This window comes from Fulmarus glacialis, unplaced genomic scaffold (assembly GCF_000690835.1).
Source record: "Fulmarus glacialis isolate BGI_N327 unplaced genomic scaffold, ASM69083v1 scaffold43771, whole genome shotgun sequence".
In the NCBI taxonomy this organism is placed as follows: Eukaryota; Metazoa; Chordata; class Aves; order Procellariiformes; family Procellariidae; genus Fulmarus; species Fulmarus glacialis.
Genome location: NW_009195466.1, coordinates 1,600 through 21,619, shown reverse-complemented (window position 1 = coordinate 21,619; position 20,020 = coordinate 1,600). Strand labels below are relative to the sequence as shown.

General features: G+C 39.7%; 1 protein-coding gene across 1 annotated transcript; it reads right to left on the bottom strand.

Moving 5' to 3' along the window:
- Nucleotides 1–6,946: 6,946 nt before the first annotated feature.
- ABHD5 (abhydrolase domain containing 5) lies at nt 6,947–18,150 on the bottom strand (the record flags this gene model as incomplete). The annotated part of the gene is made up of 6 exons (XM_009588095.1): nt 6,947–7,615; nt 9,909–10,095; nt 10,667–10,778; nt 14,264–14,418; nt 17,415–17,787; nt 18,065–18,150. Coding segments are annotated over 6 exons (1,003 nt in total), but the record flags the coding sequence as incomplete, so codon positions are not given.
- Between the last annotated feature and the right edge of the window lie 1,870 nt (nt 18,151–20,020).

Here is a 20,020-nt window from a genome sequence, read left to right as displayed (position 1 = left end):
GAGCTTCTCCCGGGCCCCGCAGCCCCGGGCGGGAGCCGCCCTCCCTCCCCGCAGGCTGGCAGGGTGCTGCCCGCTCGGCCCTGGCAGAGCGTGCCCGCGGCCGTGCCCCAGCGCATACTTCTGCGCCGCTTACCTGCTGCCGCTTGCAGATCGAGTAGCTAATGTCTGAGCAGTCCCATTTAAACCCACAATCAAATTACAGGAACAAAATTAGAAGCCAGACTGGAGCCACTTTAAAAGTTGCCCCTTATTTAATAATTCTGTCGCAGTTATTTTTCCTCTTATCACCATTTATTCTCATTCTGGGGCCGGGCTGTAATAACAGAGGAGGTTCATTTGTGCTCCCCCTCCTTTTTCCAATGTCTAGTCTTTCTGCGTGGGTTTCATTTCTGCCTTGTGAAAAGACATTAGGATAAATAAAACAATGATGCAGTACTACAGAGGTCTACGTTAATGGGACCACACTGCACTCACCCTTCACAACCCTCCCTTTCCCGTATGAAAGGGGTGAATCAAATAATAGATGAAATTCCTATTTCACCCCTGCCCATACCTATACGTATCAATTTATCAGGTGTGGAAGAAGAAATTGCAGTGCAGCCCTTTCCTTCAAGGCAGCGCTGTGCAGAAGCAGGAGCCTGGAGGAGGTGCCGGGGTTTGGGAGTACCATTTCCCCTCTGGCGGGGTCTGCACGGAATTGATGGAGGAAAGGAGGCGACAGCCTCCGCTTCCCAACGGATGGAGGGAAGGAGGCGAGAGTCTCCCCTTCCCTCCCTGCTCCTGCTGTCCCCCTGCACGGCCAAGGGTGCAGGCGTGGAGATATGGGGGTGGTGGGGACACGCAGCCCCAGCTGGGAGCTGGCTGGCACTTAAGGAGCCGGTGGAAATACTTCTGTTATCATTTGCCTGTTAATTAAAGATGTGACTCATGAGAGGTCGGATTCATTCACCTGGCTGGATTTTCATCTGTTTCTGGATATCGCCGGGAAAAAAATAAATGCAGCTTCTCACTAAGCCTTCAGCATTTTAGTAAAAACTTTTTTAGATCCCTTTTAAAAACAAATCTATAGCCATTCTACAATAGGCAAACACTGCTCTGTGGTTAATAGTTGTCCCCCAAACTACTGCTGAAATTTGCCAGTATTTAAAAAAAAATAAAACACTTTATGCAACATTTTGGTGACAGCTGCCTCTGTGGCACACCTGAATTCTTGTTTTTGATGAACAAGGCATGACCCTGACTCAGGGTAGGTACCGACGCAGGCATCTGCTGGCAGGAACCATGGCAGGTGCCGCACAGCCTGGAAGCTGCTTCGGGGCGATGCACAAAGTCCCAGCACGGCCTGATCCTGCCTGTGCAGAACAGAGTTACCCGCCGGCACGGGGCCTGAAGCACGGGAGATCTCCATGAAGGAAAGCATGAGGATTTGTGGCCAGGGAGAGGTGTCCCTGACCGGGGGACCTGCTGCGTGCCGGGCCTCTTGCAGGGCACAGAGAGGGGCTGAAAGCTGGGCAGCAGTCAGTGCGGGGGGATGAGCTGGACGACAGGTTATCCCCTCGGCTTTCTCTGCACCTTACCTGCACCCACTATTACCCTGCGAAGTTTCTTTGTAGAAACAGCCGCGTATTCCTGAAGGCTTCAGCTGCGAGCTGGCTAACTGCCGGCAGATTGCTTGGACAGAGGTGTTTCAGGTGTCCAACAGGCTCAAAGGTTTCATCCTGCACCTCAGGCAGCTGGACGCAGGGAATCAAATTGTGAGCCGGGGGCGTGCAGCAAGCGGGGATGAGAGCGGCACGGTGCTCAGGCCCTGCCTGCCTGGAAACAAGCCAGGGCCAAGGGCTGGATGGGGCTCACCGTCCCACCGCTCTCAGGAATCGTCATGCGCTGGTCTTTTTCCCCCATGCGTGACCCCACTACCGGAGTCTTCCTTCCACCCGCACACCCTCGCTAAGCGGAGTGCTTGCAGAACGGTTATTTTCCTTAATCCTGTATTTATCAAAGCATCTACTGGGGGCACTCAGGAGGCAAAACAGGCCACCAGCACGTGGGCAAACACAGGGGCTTAACGTCCAGCAGGACGAGCTGAGGGAGATGGCTCTCACTCCTGGCAGGCACCGAGGAGAACATGAACCTGGGCTAAACGTGAGCAATAATCCCCTTTTCAGAGGGGTGTCCTAGCTAGGGGATTTGCATCCACTGAGCTGTTTAGCCTCCATTTTAGATTTGAGCTCTGAGTGAATGCAAATGTCTTTAAATAAAGTCAAAGCAGAAAGGCTGCTGGGTATCAGGCAAGCATTTAAATATCACGAAGCTACAAAGGAAGTGGTAGCCTCACCTTGCTCCACATACAGCTCCAGTCATTTACACATCAAGTAGGTGAATTCGAGGGTGCAGAAATAGACCTGTAAATATATGGAGATTCTGCTTTTGCAGCAGTTCATTTGCAAAGCACATCTACTTCTTAGTGTACATTTGGGGTCACACTCCACCTCACAGCCCTCACCCCGCTTTCCAAAACAAGCTTGCTAGCTTTCCTCTGCAAGTGAAGCATAAAATACAAATAAACACCTAAGTTTTAGTGTTGTCACCACTTTCATCTTGCTGCTAATTACTATTGCGAATTATGTACATATCCAAAAATGTCTAAATTTCAGTGCAGTACGTTCTTGCTCCTTGTGTTTCTTATTTTTAAAATATACGTGACAAATATTTCTGTATTTTATATTTCTACATTCTACTGACCACGTCCAAATCTTAAGGTAGGATATTTCTGTGATCAAAATGCAACGAGGCAAAATGGAATATAGCCATGGCCCTCCACTCTTGTAAAAGATGGATTTATGATCTTTAGTGACAGGTCTTGTTGTACATCTTGATTTTTCATCTTACCTCAGGCAGTCCAGTGTCCCCCCTACCTCATGCTTTGCCATCAGCTCATTTTTGACTTAGGAGAATACAGTTTCTCACGATTTCTTGAGACAGCCATTCTTTAAATGTTTCCCATCTGAGTACCAGTCTGAGGCAACAGTGTCCAGCTTGTGAAATAGCACTTGCATTCAGAGGACAAGCTTTAGTCAAAGTAGGGATACCAAAATTTTACAGTGCCCCACATACTGTAGATCCAAGCTTGCCAGACAGTATTCCCTCTAGCTGGTGCAGCAGGCATCCTCCTTACCTTGGTAAGCTGTGTTATTGTGGGGCAGCCTTAGCTAGCCCAAATAAAACTGAGCAGAAAGGAGCTCGGAGATGTAAACAGTAAACACTAGCTTGCTGCCTAGCTCCAGCACCCAGAGAGAAAGCTATAGATAAAGACAAAGATTCAGTGTTTGAGGGAGGCAATGAGGAATTAGTTATACGAGAAGATGCTTCAGTTTAGCACTTAACTGGATTACAGATGCTGGCCGCCTGGGGCTTTGTTGTCTCCTTGCAGGCCCCCCTTCAGCAGCAGGCTACCTTCTGCTCTAGCCCAGAACTTCACACCTACCCCAGGCATGTCAGCCAGGTTCTTCCCTCTCCTTGTTTGCCAGCCCTCGCTCTCTCTATGCTCCAGGCAAGCCTGAGCCTTTCCCTCACCATTTCCCTTATCCTCACCCAGAGCTGAACCAGCTCTTGAAGCAAATGTTCACCCCCCCCTCCCCCGCTCTTCAGCTGAATTTTGCTGTTTTCAGCTGCGTCATTCATTTCTAGCTCTTACTGTTCCTTGTGGTGTATGTTGTCATTCCAGTTACGTGCCTCTGCTCTGTGCACTGGTCCATCCATCACCTGCCTGAAAACCTGAAGTCTCCAAGCATTTTCATTTACCGCCACTATTACCAGCAAGCAGTTGCTGCACACACCCGTGTCCTGATCTGATCTCACCAGCCCCATTAAAACCTGTCTCTCTCCAGTTACCTTTAGCGACTCGCCCTCTGACAAGTTTCACTTGTGTCTCCTACAAAATAAATCCCCAGATGAAGGCTTCTGGCAACTTGGGTGTGCTGCCATGCTTAAACATCCCAGGATGGGCTGACGGTGAACTGGCCAACGTAACAGAACTCAATGAAATGACAGATAGTTGGAGGAGCTCTAAGAAATTACCTACTTAAACAGCAGTTGACGAATAGCCTTAGGCTTCTGGAGGCTCCCATTTTAATCAATATTAGCAAAATAGGCAATCCTGAGTATGTCTGCCCATACATAGATTCCAGATGGTTTTACTGTATTTAATCTTGTCTTACTCCCAGTCAAAAAGCTGAATAACTGTGATCTGGAATGGCTGGGAATTTGAGGAACCACAACGGACCACAGAGAGCATTTCAGCCAGAGACTGTCACATCAGTTCAGCACAAACAGTTGCAGCAACCTTAAACAGATAAGGTTTAAAAAGAAATGCCAGCATTGGTTTAATTCAAGTGAAACCAGACGACAGCAATTCTCCTGTTTGGACCCATGTTTCCAAGCTCAACGCCTACAAATTCACATTCTCCATTTCCATTTCACAATCAGATACAAATGGGGACTTTTTTGTGATGGTTGTGAATGTTTTATTAGAGTCTTATCAATAAGTCACTTCTCTGAAAATCAGTTTTTCGGAACTAAAATCTAATCTGGCAGTGTTCAATAAGTAACAAGATGAACTCAGCCATGCAAACAAAATATTACTAAGTTACTTTAATAACATTTTATCACAACAACCTCAGGAGGAAGAGCGTGTCCTGAAGACTTAGACAGTTAATCTTGGATTTTATTAATATTTTGGATTCTTTTTGTTATGCCCTAGCCTCTGGTACAAAGCTGTCTTCATTTTGATGCTAGAACGGGATATATCTTTGGGTGCATTTACGCCTGTGATTCTTGTCTTATTTTATAGCGCTGTGATAAAAATAGCACCATCAGTGTTCAGTGCTCGCCACGGTACATTTAAGCCACTGGTCATTGCACTGAAATGGAACTTCTGGAGAAACTGAGCTTATTCCTAGACAGTAATGCCTCACAAAAGGTCTAGCTCCCAAGTCTCTTCAGTATGTGCCATTCATTTTCTGTTCAGCACCTCTTATGATGTTTATTAAAGTAACTTTATTGGGTTATGTTGCACACAATAGGATATTCAAAACTCCATCTTGACCTTCACAGCAGTGCCTGGAAGATAACCAACAAACATTTTCTTTGTATGTACAATCAGCATTCTGAGCTTGCAGCTACTTGTTGACAAATGCTTACCAGTTTCAGTTAAATACAAGAAAACCTAAAAACATAGAGACATTTGAAAACAAGCATTACCGTATTTTTAATGTATTTTGGATGGTTTAGCTCAACTTATTAATTACTCTTGATTTCCAGGGCTTAATTACACAAAATTTTTACAAAAGCAACATTATGTCTTAACATTAATCAACCATAACATTTAAGATTTTTTTTTTTATTGTGCAAAACTTAAGCAATGTCTTATTAGTACAATAAGCTGAAAAAGCAAGGGATATTTAAAACAATATTCACATTCAGCGTGCAATTTTTATCCCTACCTTCCATCTTTTGATGTGGAATCTAGAATTCCCATCAGTAAGTGCTATCTGAAAATACCAATGGTTTGTTTCACCTTTTGTTATTTGGAGGAGACTCAGAATACATTTTTGCATTAGGTTTTTATGCACAATTAAAACAGCTGTTTAAGTTGACAAATACAAATTAGACACTGAAAAGGGTGAAAAAAATATACTGAAGGCATCCACCTAACTGGTGGCATGACTGATAATTTATAGCTTATATTCAAAAATATAATCGATATTCTGATTTTCCATTTTGAACTCAAGATTTTAGCAAATAACACAAAATTTTGTTTAAAAAATCTGGCATCTGCTTATTGAAAAAAGTAATTTAATTCAATAGTTAATTTTAATTAAAATCTTTAGCTTGTTAGATATTTAAGTGCTACCAGTCAAGGCAGTCACAAAGACTGTTTGATGTTTACATAGCACCATATAGATAAATATCTCCTTCAGAAAGAGAGAGATTATGTTCAGCTGGGAACATAATCAGAGTATTTCCTGAATATTTTAGGTATCTTTGCCTGCCACATCATAAATATGTGCAACAATTCCTTAATTTGAGAAAAAAATGCACAGAATTCCACTCAAGCTTTAAGATGGTGCTATCATTAATTCAAATTCTCTATGTATAAAAGTATAAAGAACTCTTCAGTAGTCAATTTAATATTCAAAAGCAGATCAATAGTTTTATGTAAACTTGTTAAAAAACAAACCACCACGTAATTTGGCTTTAAAGTGACAAAGTATTTTGCTTAATATAATTTACTAAGCATGTGAAGAACTAATGTCAAACTACAATTTCAAAAAGATGCAGAGACTGGATTATCTCTGATACTGAAATACTCAATTAAAATATATAATTATATAAAGAATCTCCAAGAAATATAATTATAATTCATTACAGTGGTATTGTTCATTCCGTCCTTTCTATAAGGAGGCTGCATGTTAACTAAAATACACTAACCCGTTGTAGTTCCCAGTTAGAGAACATCAATATTCTCCCTCTGCCTCTCCTCCACCCTGAATTTACTAAAAAGCAGACTAGGTTTTCTACCTAAAGAAAAAGGGAATTATGCTCACTGTCCAGATGGCCATTCCCTAGCCCTCATCAAAATCTTGTCAACTTATCTACAATTGTTAGGTTTAGGCTAGTAATAGATCTTGCAGTAAAGTGTTAAAAATAGATGGAATAACTAACAAGTCGTGTTCTGTATTTCAAATCACTGAAATCTACATATCAAAATATTTATGGAAGCATGAGTGCTGGTGACATCATCGACTCTTACAAACTGAGCCTTCCATAAAAGTTGCACAGATGGAAGAAGATGCCTTGAGATAAACGGAAATAAAATCCAATAGAAGAAAGATTTCCTAATATTAAGCCCCAATTCCTCACAAACTAACACACATATTTCAGTGACAAACACTGCTCATTATTTTGGCCCTGTCCCTCTCCCAAAATCAGCTTCATAACCTGTTATCACTCCAATCAAAAAACCCAAACAAACACCCTCTTAAAATATTGTGTATGGAGTTCTGAATTCCAAAAATAAAATGTATAAGCAATTTCATATTCTTGCTACAAAACCTCAACTGAAAAATGAATGTTTGTAAAGAAACCAAATTGCATTTTACACATTGTATCTATATCGATACAGTTCTCTGCGTTAGGGGAGAATTCAGCATCTTTAGAAGTTCACCATGTGCAAAATTCAATTACATTTTGAAGAAAATTCCAGTTTAAAAAGTTATATGTAATTTCATATATGTCAGGCCAATAATCTAAAGACCAATCTCAAACAAAGCTCTACAAAGTTGCTTCAAATCTCCCTGTACCCCCCAAAAAGGCACTAAGTGGTTTAAGTGTGCAAATGGCTTCTTAGAAGAAACAGTGTGCAAACAGAGCCTGTTCCATTAGCTCCACATTCTTTAGTGATTTCCTAGAGAGTATTGCTATTAAATGCTATCTACCATATGACTTTCTAAAGAACAGAAGACAGTCAGTCCACAGAATCACAGATATCTTTCACTTTCTGATTGAAGTCTTCAGGTTGATCAGCATACACATAATGACCTGCACCGAGGATAGCCTAGAGGATAAAGGTGAAGAAACAGGTGAAAATCACAAGAACGTAACAAACAAATAAATAAATACCGGGGTATGTGAAGAACCTGGCTTTTACACATTACCTACTTGATACATTATTATTTGAAAGGACAAATTTCAGAACTGGAACTGATTTCTTGCACCCAGCCTGTGCTAATGCAGTTAGCACAACTGCTGCCAGGTGGTGGTATCATACATCCTAAAAAGGACTGTAAACATGAGGAAAAACCTGTTGAAGGGAATTTGCTACACAGGAAAAGAGAGTAAAACTACTGCTTATTCAGCTGCACACCTTGTTGAAAAAAAACCACCATTCAAGCGGACACAAGTCACTGCAAAACAAACTTAGGAGAACGTGCTTTACATATCAAACTTCTGATTCATCTTCATCCCCTTCATTCTCCACTCAAATAGTTCTGCCAGGTTGCTCTTTAGTTCTGTAAGTGTTTGCATTAGGGAGGGCATCAAATCATTTGTATTCTCTTATTATAAAAATGATATGAAAGAGATTAAAGAAAGTACTAGGATAAATGATTAAGAACTCAGAAGCTTAAATTGCTAGGGATTTTCTAGACTTGTGGAAGCAAATTTCAACCCTCCGAGTTAACGACTGCTATGTTAAGCAGGGACAGGTAAAATCCAAATGATGCAATATATGGGGGGAAAACCCCACATCTGTGACCTAGATTATTTCACAGCCACTATGTAACAAAATTAAGAGCTTAAGTAACCACACAGAGGGTGGGTTACCCTATTTCTATAATTTATCCTTCTCTGCCAAAACTGGTACAAAGCAAGCCATCATCATAGTGGACAGCAAAGGTACTTGACCTATTTTCTTCCCATTTTATAATCAGTCCAAGATTAATTTGTATTTAAATCTATTTTTCCCCTCCCTCCATTAAAACACTCCCTCTTAAGTCTCTAAATGAAGCCCATAAAAGTATAGCTATGTCATTGTGTTAAAACCCCCCAAAAACTCAAAGTAAAAATTAATCAGAAATAAACACACATAATAAAACCCCAGAACCTCTGTGCATTTTACAAAGGATGGCACTGCCAGTCCATATCTCAACCTCAGCCTCATGAGAACCCTTTCCCTCCTATGGTTTTCTGAATGTCCCTATAATTTCTACCACTCCAACTTCTCCAATTTACCTTTTAGAATCTGTATTTGGTTTGACAGAATTTTAACCTGGAATACAATAAAGTTTTCCACAGTCCCTTCTAAAAGCCATTGACCAGACTGGAGAAATCCACTTGAATGGTATATGCTTATCCTAGCACATTGTACACTTCTTAACAGTGACTTTTTGTTACAACTTTCTCTCTAAGTGGTTAAGTGACACTTTCAGTCTGGATGTCAACGTTTATGAAATGTATTTGTGCTCTTTAACACATGCAAACAGTTCAATAACAATGTCTTCTCTCTGAGTTCCAGCTCTGATGTCAGCTGTATCAAGATTATAAAATTTTATTTGAATGACTTGTCATAGTATACTATCGACATCACATATTGTACACTTTGGTCCAGATAGATCTAGACATCTGTGTACGACAGCCGGTGTATTAAAACGTTTTATCACCTCATAGCATTGTAACATAGATGCATAGTCAATTATCACGGCTGACTGATGTGACAATGCGTGAAGAATACTTTTAAATTAGTTTGTTTTTATAGAAATCAACAAAAAATTGCAGTGTGCACATTTGCATCAAGTTGCAAGTACACACATTTTAAATGATAATGCCATACCTCTAAACAAGTATGTATTAGCTAGGAAGACAACGCTAAGTATTTATTTAATGACTTAAAGAAAGATGCTTACCATCAGAGAAAACAAAAGCATTATACAGACAGATTAGAGCAGTTTATGAGAGCCTCCTCATTATGACATACATATATGCAGATATTAGGACTGCTATGGTTTAAAACACAGACAAAACCCCAGATACTTACCAGTGACCACAAAAACTACTTGTATTAGCACGTTGTAGAGCAAAATATTTCGTAGAGCAGAAGAATGACCTTGCTCAAAGATCAGATTCAGCTTCTAGTGCTACAGTAAGTTTCCCTCCTACTCTGGGAACTCAATACTCTTTTGTCGAGGTTTTCTCTGATCTAACACTCGTTTTCTCTCTCTGAGAGAGAAATCAGAAAGTTATTACCCCAGGCTTTAAATCAAAGGGCCAGCATTTCCACAGTTGGTATAAAAAACATAGATATGATTTAAACAAATGCACACAATAAACAACTGCTTTAAAAGTCAACTTACTATCGTCTTCACATACGAATTTGGTCTCAGAGACTGGATAGTGCTGCCAGAATTGCCATCTATACATGAACGTGCTCCATAGACCACAGTGATAGGAATGTCTTGATCCATTTGTGGAATCCGTTGCAGCATCGGCCTTTTTGCCCATCCGTAAGGAATAGTCATGTTCTTGAAAGCTGTTTCACCACTTCAAGTGATTCAAAAGGGTAAAAACAATTAAATTTCCCATCGGATCTGCCTTTTCTCTAAGTTGGAGTATCTGTGCCTTTTGGTAACACAGAGTGCAATAGTACATAGTATCCCAGAGTGCTAGGATTTTTTACTATTAAGAAATACAAGTTTTCGAGGTTTGCATGTAATTTACAACAGAAAGAGCCTACGTACTGAAAGAGCTACAGTACTGAGTGGTAACACTTGAAAGAATGAAATGCCTTATTTTTTAAACTTTTTTAAGAAATTCTTTACAAATTAAACCACTGGAACAATTTTTTAATTAAAAATCAGTTCCCAAACACTCTAAGAATTAACACACAGGTAGTTTAGAAGAAATACAGAATTAGGATAGCTTTTGCATTTATCAGTTTCTGGAATTCAGAAAAGGTGCAATGCTATTTTTTTCTTCAGTTAATACAATTAAGTGTTACAATTTAAAAAAAAAAAAAGCATGCCCACTGTTGCCACAGCCATTGGAGGGAGTAGCAGGCACTCAGTAAATGAAAGACAGACTTCAAAACGTACACTGGGAAACTCATACTCACCTGGGTGACTGTACATTGCAGTGATAGATATATTCAGCCACAGTGTTATCATCAAACATTGACGAATATTTGCGCTTGAAATCTGGTCTTAAACGCTGAACAAGGCTTAATCCTGTTAAAACAGAAAACACTATTAGCGGAGGAATTAGTATAGACAACTTTATCAGATTGCCTAACGCTTTTCATTACAACCCTCCAAACACGTTCCCTTGAAACTCGTGGCTAAGCTTGATGACTTCTAAACTGATGTTTTGGTTCACCACTTGCATGTCTGAGGAAAACATGACGGCATTACACCAAACAGGAATGAAATATAAATATTCTAAAGGATTTTATGTGCACCAGAAGAGGGGCAATTCAATCCCTGCTGAATATATACAGGGAATATTTGAGAAGGGCCACTGCAGCAACAGAAGAAACATGCAAAGGGGACCAGCAAAAGGGCTAAGCAGAGTATCTTTCTGCCACCAGTTTAGTCTCACGTGATACCAACGCTGTCCTTCTCCTTGCTCTGGCAGCACTGGGTGGGCCAAAAGCATCCCACCTTTCAGAACCAGAAGGCACTGTTGAAAAACCTGGGCTGTTTTTCTTCATTAGATATAAGTCTGTGCTCTCCTTTTACAGAACAGTCGTCTTCAGCAGTTAGTTCATCTAACTAGTGTTTAGTTGAAAGAACAGAAGTCTATGCTGAAAAACAGGTATAGAAATCTTGACATGAGACACCAGAACTAGTAAAAATTAAGAGATTGAACTTAGGAAAGCTATTGTCCCCATGCTCTCTTAACAGCCAAAGTAGAGAAGTGGGTCCCTTCAGGGGCCAGTTCAAGGTCTCTGAAGTTTAAGCTCCTATTCTGAATCACTTCTTTAAGGAAGCAGCCTCTTCTAGTTGATCAGACGGATCTCTGGGACAAGGGCCTCACCAAAGGCTAATCTTAGTCTAAGAATATTATTCATCCCTGAAGAGATAAACCCAAGTGGTAAACTGTGAGCCTATCATATGAAAATACTGTTGTTAATCTGTGCAATTATGATGATGTCACCTCTCCCCACTTGCCTCTGGCCAAAGGCCTGGTGCTATTTATGTAGACCTTGTCACAGTGATCTATGCTTTTGTAACCTTGAGATTAGACTATTGCAACACGCCTTTACGTATGCTTTGAATCAATTTAGAAAACTAATACACTGCAAGAGAAAATAATTCCCTTATGAAACAGTGATTTAAATCCTGAAGCGATGAAGATTTTGCAAACATTCTGCAATTTGCTCTGCTGCTTGTATTTTCTCTATAGAGGGTTCAATTGCTGGACTTCTGTCTTTTTCTGTCTGTCTGGGGTTTTTTTGAACACAAACAATACAGCTGGCTTGGAATAAGAGTACCTGGAAGAAAGAGACTAATTCTGCGTCTTCCCCTGCTATCAGCATAGAGGCCACAGCATTCCCATTTCCAATAACTAAGGAACTAAAAAAGTTACCAAATTTCAGAATTCACTTTCTATTTTGATAAAAAGCGTTTTGAATGTGGGTCCAATCTCAAAACTGTTCTCCTTCTCTGGGAATTTACAGGGAAGAAACAAGGAGTCAAGGCATCTCTGAACAAATTTTGGAATGAAATCACACTGGTTCATTCTCGTAATGTTTATAGAAGACACCCTCAATTGTCTGGCTGATGTTTTCCATAGTGTCTATGGAAACGCTAAAAGAAATACTAACATTGAAGACTGAGTTCCACAAAAAGGGTGTGGTCACAGTGACATTACTGTTGTCTTGAGGAATTTTTAGGCATTCGCTCTAGGAATGGAATTCACAAATCCAATCTAAGCACTGAAACCCCTATACTGTGAGCCTCCTGGGTGATTGTTCCAGTTAAGTGAAGGAAAACATGCAAATCAACTAACTGGAAACCACTCAACGAAAAAGATCTCTCTGGATTCTGTCTCTCTTCCAGGTTTCAGTATCTGCCTAAGGGTCCGATTAAATATCCATGTGATACCATCACGATATCCCAAAGAGCCTGGCTCACATTTAAGTGCCCAACCCATACCTTTGAACAAGAGCAATTGGCTTTATAGTGAGAATCAGACAGCTACACCTGCCCAGCAGCTTAAGCACATGTGCATGTAAAAGGAAACCTGGGTTCGGTTCAGTGCCTTCATCAGGTTGGGTCTGATGCCTACCTCACAGCACAGTGTTTAAACTCACCCTTCCCTAGGAACTATGCTTCACCTGTCAAGAACTGCACATGAAGTTGATAACGGAAAACTTTTTTAACACATGGAGTGAGAAATGGATGAAAAATTTTGAAAAACACTGCCCTCCACAGCAACCTATAAGCGAGGCTAGGTTGGGGATACCTTGCCGAGATAGGGTCTGTTTCAGCAGCATGGTTTTGGCTGCGCTTACTTGCTAAGGGAGACAACTTCAGCTTTGAACTCTTCCCCATGGATTGATTTATGCATGCATTTGTTATTGGATAAAAGGCATTAAATCAGTACTTATCACTCAATATGCTTCAGGTTGTTTTGTTAGCCGAATTAGCATTTTACTTTAAAAAAAAAATCTGTTTGTACAAATCACGTTGCTTGTCTGAAAAGCTAATTTTGTCACACTCCCGAAAACAATAAAATAGATCAGCATATTAAAATATATATTCTATAGAAAGAGATTTAGGAAACAGATGTGGTTTAAATGTAAACAAAGCCTAGAAATGTCACTAGTTTATCTTCAGACTGAATACTAAAAACGATGAAGAGGTGAGTTAATTGTAACTTGTGAGGGGCCTGAAGGCTATCTTTTTCCAAGCCTCTCCAGCAGAGAGATACTGGAGAGATACTCATGTAGTACAGAGAGTAATAGACAGATAACCTCTTTCCCCTCTAGAAGGAATACATATGATGAATTTAAGATTTGATCACACCCTTCTCCCCACTCCCCACATAAACTAAAACCATAGTATTTTTGGTCATTCCTACCTAGTCCTAGTATTAGGGTATATAGAGTTTATCTAACATCTCATCAGTGCTGTTGAAGAAATGTAGAAATATGAAGGATAGGCTGCCACTGTAATGCAGGACACCAATGAGACCCACAAAATTTGCTAGAGTAGTAAGAAAATGGCTCATGGAAAGAACCCAGTTTCAATTTAACTTCTCTAAACTCAGGCCAAAGACAAATGAGTTTATGAGAGACTGCCTCCTAATGTTAACCACATTTGGAAATCCTGTTTGTCCATCAAACTGCAGTTGCAAGGGAAACTAAATGGACTGTGACTGGAGGCAACCAGAAAAAAAACCTTTTCACATTCATGCCTCTTTGTCAGGCTTCCCCAACAGATGTCCACATAATCTGACGCACTATAACTGTAGTCTACAATAATATAATGTAGCTTGCTATAAACTATCGTACTAGTATTTCTAATAGAAAGAGCTTGCCCTCTTGTCCTAAAGAGTTCATCTTTCCTCAACCCCTCCCACTTTCTCCTGCAACTCTTTTCTCTGTGGGTGACATAGGCTTGCAACAAAGCTTATCTTCATGTGGTATCTGTCCCATGTTTATGTTTAACGAAAACAGAAACAGTATTTAAGAGTAGCTAAAACTTACCAAAGGGTCCTGCTATCCTCAGCCCAGCTAATGGATTAAATGGACTCAATATAGCTCCTAGTGCTTTGATCCAGATTGGAATTGGTCTTTCGTGCTCAGCATTGTCAGGCCTCTCTGGAAAACCCCATGGCTCCACTAAGATAAGATGTTTGACCCTGTTGGCAAAAAAAGTTTAAAGGTTTAGAGTACAGTAATTATTCTTTGAGTACAACGGAAATGTGCTATCTGTGGACTATGCAACCTGTTCTAGTCAGTTCTACCATAGTGGCTTATTACCTAGTTTCTGATTCATCAATGGTTTTGCTTTTGATTGCTAATTAGAGAGAGATTGAATTGCAACTAATCGTATATATGAACACCAGAAACTTGGAAGATCATGTCACAAAGAGAAACTCAGCATTCAATAGACACCCACCGTCACAGACATTTGAGAAAAAGGCCAGTCTTGTTTCTGTTTTTAAAAATAGCCTAATCTATATGCTCAGTCAATATTATTTGCAGGAGCAGTTTAATTTGAGAGAAAAGATAATTGCATCTGTTTAATTTAAGTAAACTTGCTAAAAGTCTTTCTTTTCCAAGCCATCTAAGATCTCTGTTCTAAGAAGAGATGCAATTAATCTGAAAAATCACCTTATCAAAGTAAAATTTGAACTGAGAGAGGCAGAGCAAAATTAGCAGATGTTTTCTAAATTTATTGATTTTAGGTCATGAAAGAAACACCAGAGAGACAATTTATAAAATTATTACTCAAAGGAATCTCAGTACGGAGAGCATAGTAGGAGTCTCCAGCACATGCAACTATCAATCACTTCATGCTGTGAGTCCCCCTCAAGCAAAAAATCTATTTCACCTTGGTAGATTGGAATCATCCATTTCTGTTTAATCCCATAATAATACCTACCCTAACTGTCCTAGATACTGTCCTGTCGATTTCTGAAAAAGCGACTCTTAACTATAGTTTTGCATACTTAAGGTGATTTTCCATGCAAGCTTCATCATCTTTACTTTCTTCTTCATGAGTTCCTTCTCTTTCAAAGCATGAGATTAGATATTTAATACAGCAGAGTTCTTAGTGCCTAAAACGATGTCAGAAGTGATTCCAAAGACTATTTCTGGACTATAATCAGTTGGGAAACCAAAAATCTGTGCTTGAAATGAGGGGTTGGAAAGGATTAACCTCACCAAAATGTTTCTTGGCTGTCAGCTCAGCAATAGCGTATTTGCACACAGCAGCAAACACCAACGGTAAGAGAGGACAGGGTAGAATTTAACTATACAAACCAAGCAGGAGAGATTAGAGGCTAAGGAGCGCAAGCAATGAGGAGCCATTCAGGTCAGCCACACATTCTGTGCACAAACTATGGCGTAAAACATAACACAGCAAACACATGAATAAAAATAGAGTAAGCTTTTTTTCATCTTTCCTTTCTTAATACTTTCCTTCCTATTTGGCATTTCTCCTTTTGGTAATCAGGCCTAAAACATAACCCAGGATAATGGGAAGTCGACCATGAGTAAAAAGTAATAGACCAGAAGTTGCAGTATTTGAAAATCATGACCCACCACCACCCAGGAATATTCTAAGTGGGAATCTTTTTGGAATAGAAACCTCAGATGTCCCATGAACAACTTTGGTACAATGTAGTAAATCAACAGATCATCTAAGCTTGGAGAAGCAGATCTACTTTCATAACAATATGTATCCAGAATCCCTTAAGCCTCTAATGCATTGTTAGATAATCTGGCTGAAAGCTGTGCTATATTTATCACTTGATTCAATGCTGTCTTAAGATCCTACCAGTCAATTTGCTAATTAGATGGTGTTAGTTTGATTTCAGAGAAACATTAGTAATGTGAGAGCACAAACTGAAACACCCCCAAATTAATTAACCCCAACTTAAGCACAGTGAAGCATGAAAACAAAGTGTCACTTTCGAGGTAAGTCAGCAGGGGGCAGAAACAATATCTCATCTCACAGGGATAGGATAGCGCCATTTATAGATACTTCAGAAAAAGGGGTAAGGAACTTGTGAGTGATCCCTACAAAAAACTAAGTTAGCTAGAAGTTGCTTTATGCCCAAAAGGATAACAGGTTTACATCCCTAGAGCAGAGGATTGCATTTCTTCATTGTAATTCCGGATTTAGACACACACATACTTTCACACATCATTTCCAGCAGCATGTGCCAGCTGTTGTCCACTTGGAAAGAAAGAGGCAAAGTGTTTTAGGAAAAAATGATGTATGAATTTATTTCAAAATCTCCAAATGCGAGACAAAGAAATGTATATGGTATAATCAATGTGAATATAAAAGAACAAGATATGTTTTGTATAATATAGAATCTGCCATACGATATGGAAAGCTAAACTTATATTCACACTTTTTCACAGGAGTCCACTATGTGTATCTAAACAAAAGCAATGTCCTTTTTTGATACAGAATGACCTCAGCTGGTGGGATCCTAGCTCACCAGGGACCATATAACCAGACTATATAAAAAAAAGAGACAAATTATTAGTTTAAGGGAAAAAAAAAAAGGATTAGCTGTTGGCCACAATGTGGTGCAGAAAATGCTGATGAAATGCAATTACAGGATTGCTGCAGCTGGGTTGTTTTGCAAAGAAGAAATATGAAGTGGCATACAGACAATTTAAATCAAACAGTCACTAAAATCATTTTTACATCACCATGCTGGCACCAGGCTGACTGCTAGTATATAGGCATAAATTACCTAGGCAAATTGCGTTCAGAAGTTTCAGCGTAATCCATAATAATGGGAAGTTTGGCAGAAACAGGCCTATTTTCCCTTCACAAATCTATGTTTGATCAGAGATGTCACAAAACATTCACCCATAAATACGATCTTTGCTATTTTGCTTTATAACATGGCAAGGGGGTACTGAACAGAAACAAAGAGGTACAGAAAAGTACACAGAAAAGCATGTTTACCGTATCTACTTATTTCTACTCTCCTGGAAACAAAACATAAAATTAAAACTTTGGGCTTAAAATTCAGTATCAAGTTTCCTTAAATCAGCACAGTCATTTACTTAAAGATAATCTATAAAGAGCCTGATGAAATAAAATCTGTGTTAAAATCACTAGTCAAATACAGAAAAGGCATTCCTTCATTCCTTTATTTTCACGTACCTTGATGGGTATTTTAATGAGTAAGCAGCAGCCAGGAAGCCACCTAGGTTGTGTCCAAGCAAAATCATTTTTTCTAACCCCACCTCCTTTCTCCATTCTTCTATGGATTCCACAAACTGATTTTCTGCTTCCCGAGCATCAGTGTCAAAGTGTGGTCTACTGCTATGTCCAAATCCCAACAGGTCGAAAGCATGAACGGTCCTGTTCTCACAGAGATCTTCAAAATTGAGAGCCCACAGTCCAACACCTCCTCCAAACCCATGTAGGAGAACAAGTGGAGTTTTATGTGAATGGTCCGGAGAGAATGTCAGTGTCCATATTTTATTTCCATTAGATATATACACATATCGTTTACTGTATGTGCTTGCAATACCTGAAGAAAGAGTGGGAAAAAATGATGTTGCTAGACATGTCTGATAAAATATGAAGTACATTCTACAGAAACCACTGTTTTAAATAGGAGCTCCCTTTCAAAGGAGAGAGCCTACAATCAAATATCTCAATAAGGGAACAATGAAAATCTAATTCTAAACCTGTTTATTTCATTACAGTGTAAAAGCCATATTTAAAAACTTTTTTGATTATATTTAATGTAAATTTATAGAAAATCTAGTTATATCTATAAATCTTAGTAAAAACCAGAGACTTACATTTTAGCATTTTGTCCTCAGCCTCTTTAAGATGTAGCAGTGATGTGGGACACCAGGCAGGAAGCCAGCTGAATAACCATCCTAACCTACAACAGCATAAAAGTTTCTTGAGCAAGATGGTAATTTTTTGCACCATTTGATGCTTTGAAGACATTTCTTTTGCTGCTCTTCATAAAAGAACCCATGTAAATTACACACCATGCAGGACAGGAGTGTGCAGTGGGAGGGAATTCATTTTCTCCTGACTTTTGTAAAGTGGTGTCATGATCAGGAATGTTCTTCAAACAGCACACTGTTTCTCCACTGTGTGTTCCTTATCAGAGTATACTGATCTATCTCCGTCAGAGCAGGCTGCTTCTGAGAACCTGGAGACATCAGCCCTCATGCCGACCCAACAAGCCTGGCAGGATATATAACACAATCATTGGGGTTTCCAGCCTCCTCTCAAGTTCCCTTGGAAGTCTGCCTGCACACACATTATATTTCCAAAAAAGTAGTAAATTGTGTGCTCGCCAGCGCAACTTGAACTGACTCATACACTAGATAAATTTTAAAAGTGAAAAATAAGCAGGTTCATTCTAGCAAACCAAAAACTTTAGGGCCTTCATTACCAACTTAGAAACAAAGTCCCAGAGGAAAACAAAACACCAATTTCAATTCCCCCAACAGAAGCTGCTTTTCCAGCTGTCAGTTACTACCTTGGCAGTACTAGCCTGACCATGAGAGCAGGGGGAATGACTCAGCTAGAAGCATTGCCTCACCAAGAGTGCTTCAAAGGACACAACAACTGGGTACAGCTCTTCCTGGGTGCTAATTTTTCCCTTGTTTTCAAAATGGAATCCTCTTTTTCCCTCTTTCACCTGTTTTTGAAGTGGCTCAGACTATCAGTGCAAAGGCTGCTACTGTAGGACCCCAGACCATTCCTCACAGGGAAGAGGATAAGGTCACCAAATTCACAATTAACTTAGTTTCCTTAGCACTTTTTTCCTACACTGAACTGCTTTACAGTTAGTTACAGTATTTTCAGGACTGAACACTGCGAGTATTAGTTGTACAACAATTAATGTTAAAAGACTGTAAGGTTACTAATGTCCAATTTTTCAGAGTGTACACAACACATCGATAACAAATTACAGATCTGGCCCCAAAAGTTCTTTATTCCAAAGGACCTTCTCCCCACCTTTTTAGGGGGCTGAGCTACTCCAGCTGCATAGCTACTTAAGTTTATGATGCAACATGGAAGGTTTTCTGGGGATTCACAATGCAATCGCAAGCAGCACTGTTCAGATTCACAGAAACATATCAGAGGATATAAAGAAAAAAAAACCTCAAACCATACCTGATCAAAAAGGATTAATCATCCAATCACCCATGCCCACTGCTATTCAGTATTATTTACTCCTCAGTGTGTGAGAAACACACTGATGTCTGGCTGTTCTGTAAATAACCTTCCTAAACCACCAGACCGTGGGAATCGTTATAATGGTATATTGAGGGACTGGGAAGGGTCGGTTGTATGTCTTTCCATGCCACGTCCTCATGCACTCTAAGAAATGAAGGAACTCAGCATCTTACAGCAATGGGCATCCAAGTTTTTTGCTTCCACATTAATCTACACATTTATTTAAAAGTAAGATTTTTAAGAGATTAAAGCTGGCACCAGCCAAGAGCAACTTCACCAGCAAATAACTGTAAAATCTGAGTTTAACAATACCACTAATTGTGTCCAATGTTATTAATTACTCTGGTAAATTATTAAACAATAGCTATGTCACCACCCTTCTGAGCCAAACTTTCTGCTAGTTATATGCTCAGCTAGGCTTTTTCATTCATAACTCTTAGGTCAGAAGCACAAAACCCAGTCACTATTTCCCCCAAGCCAAAACTATATGAAATGTTTTTTCTTGGCAAAACCACTGATTTAGCAAAGAAATTTCTTTGAAGATTTTTTTTTTT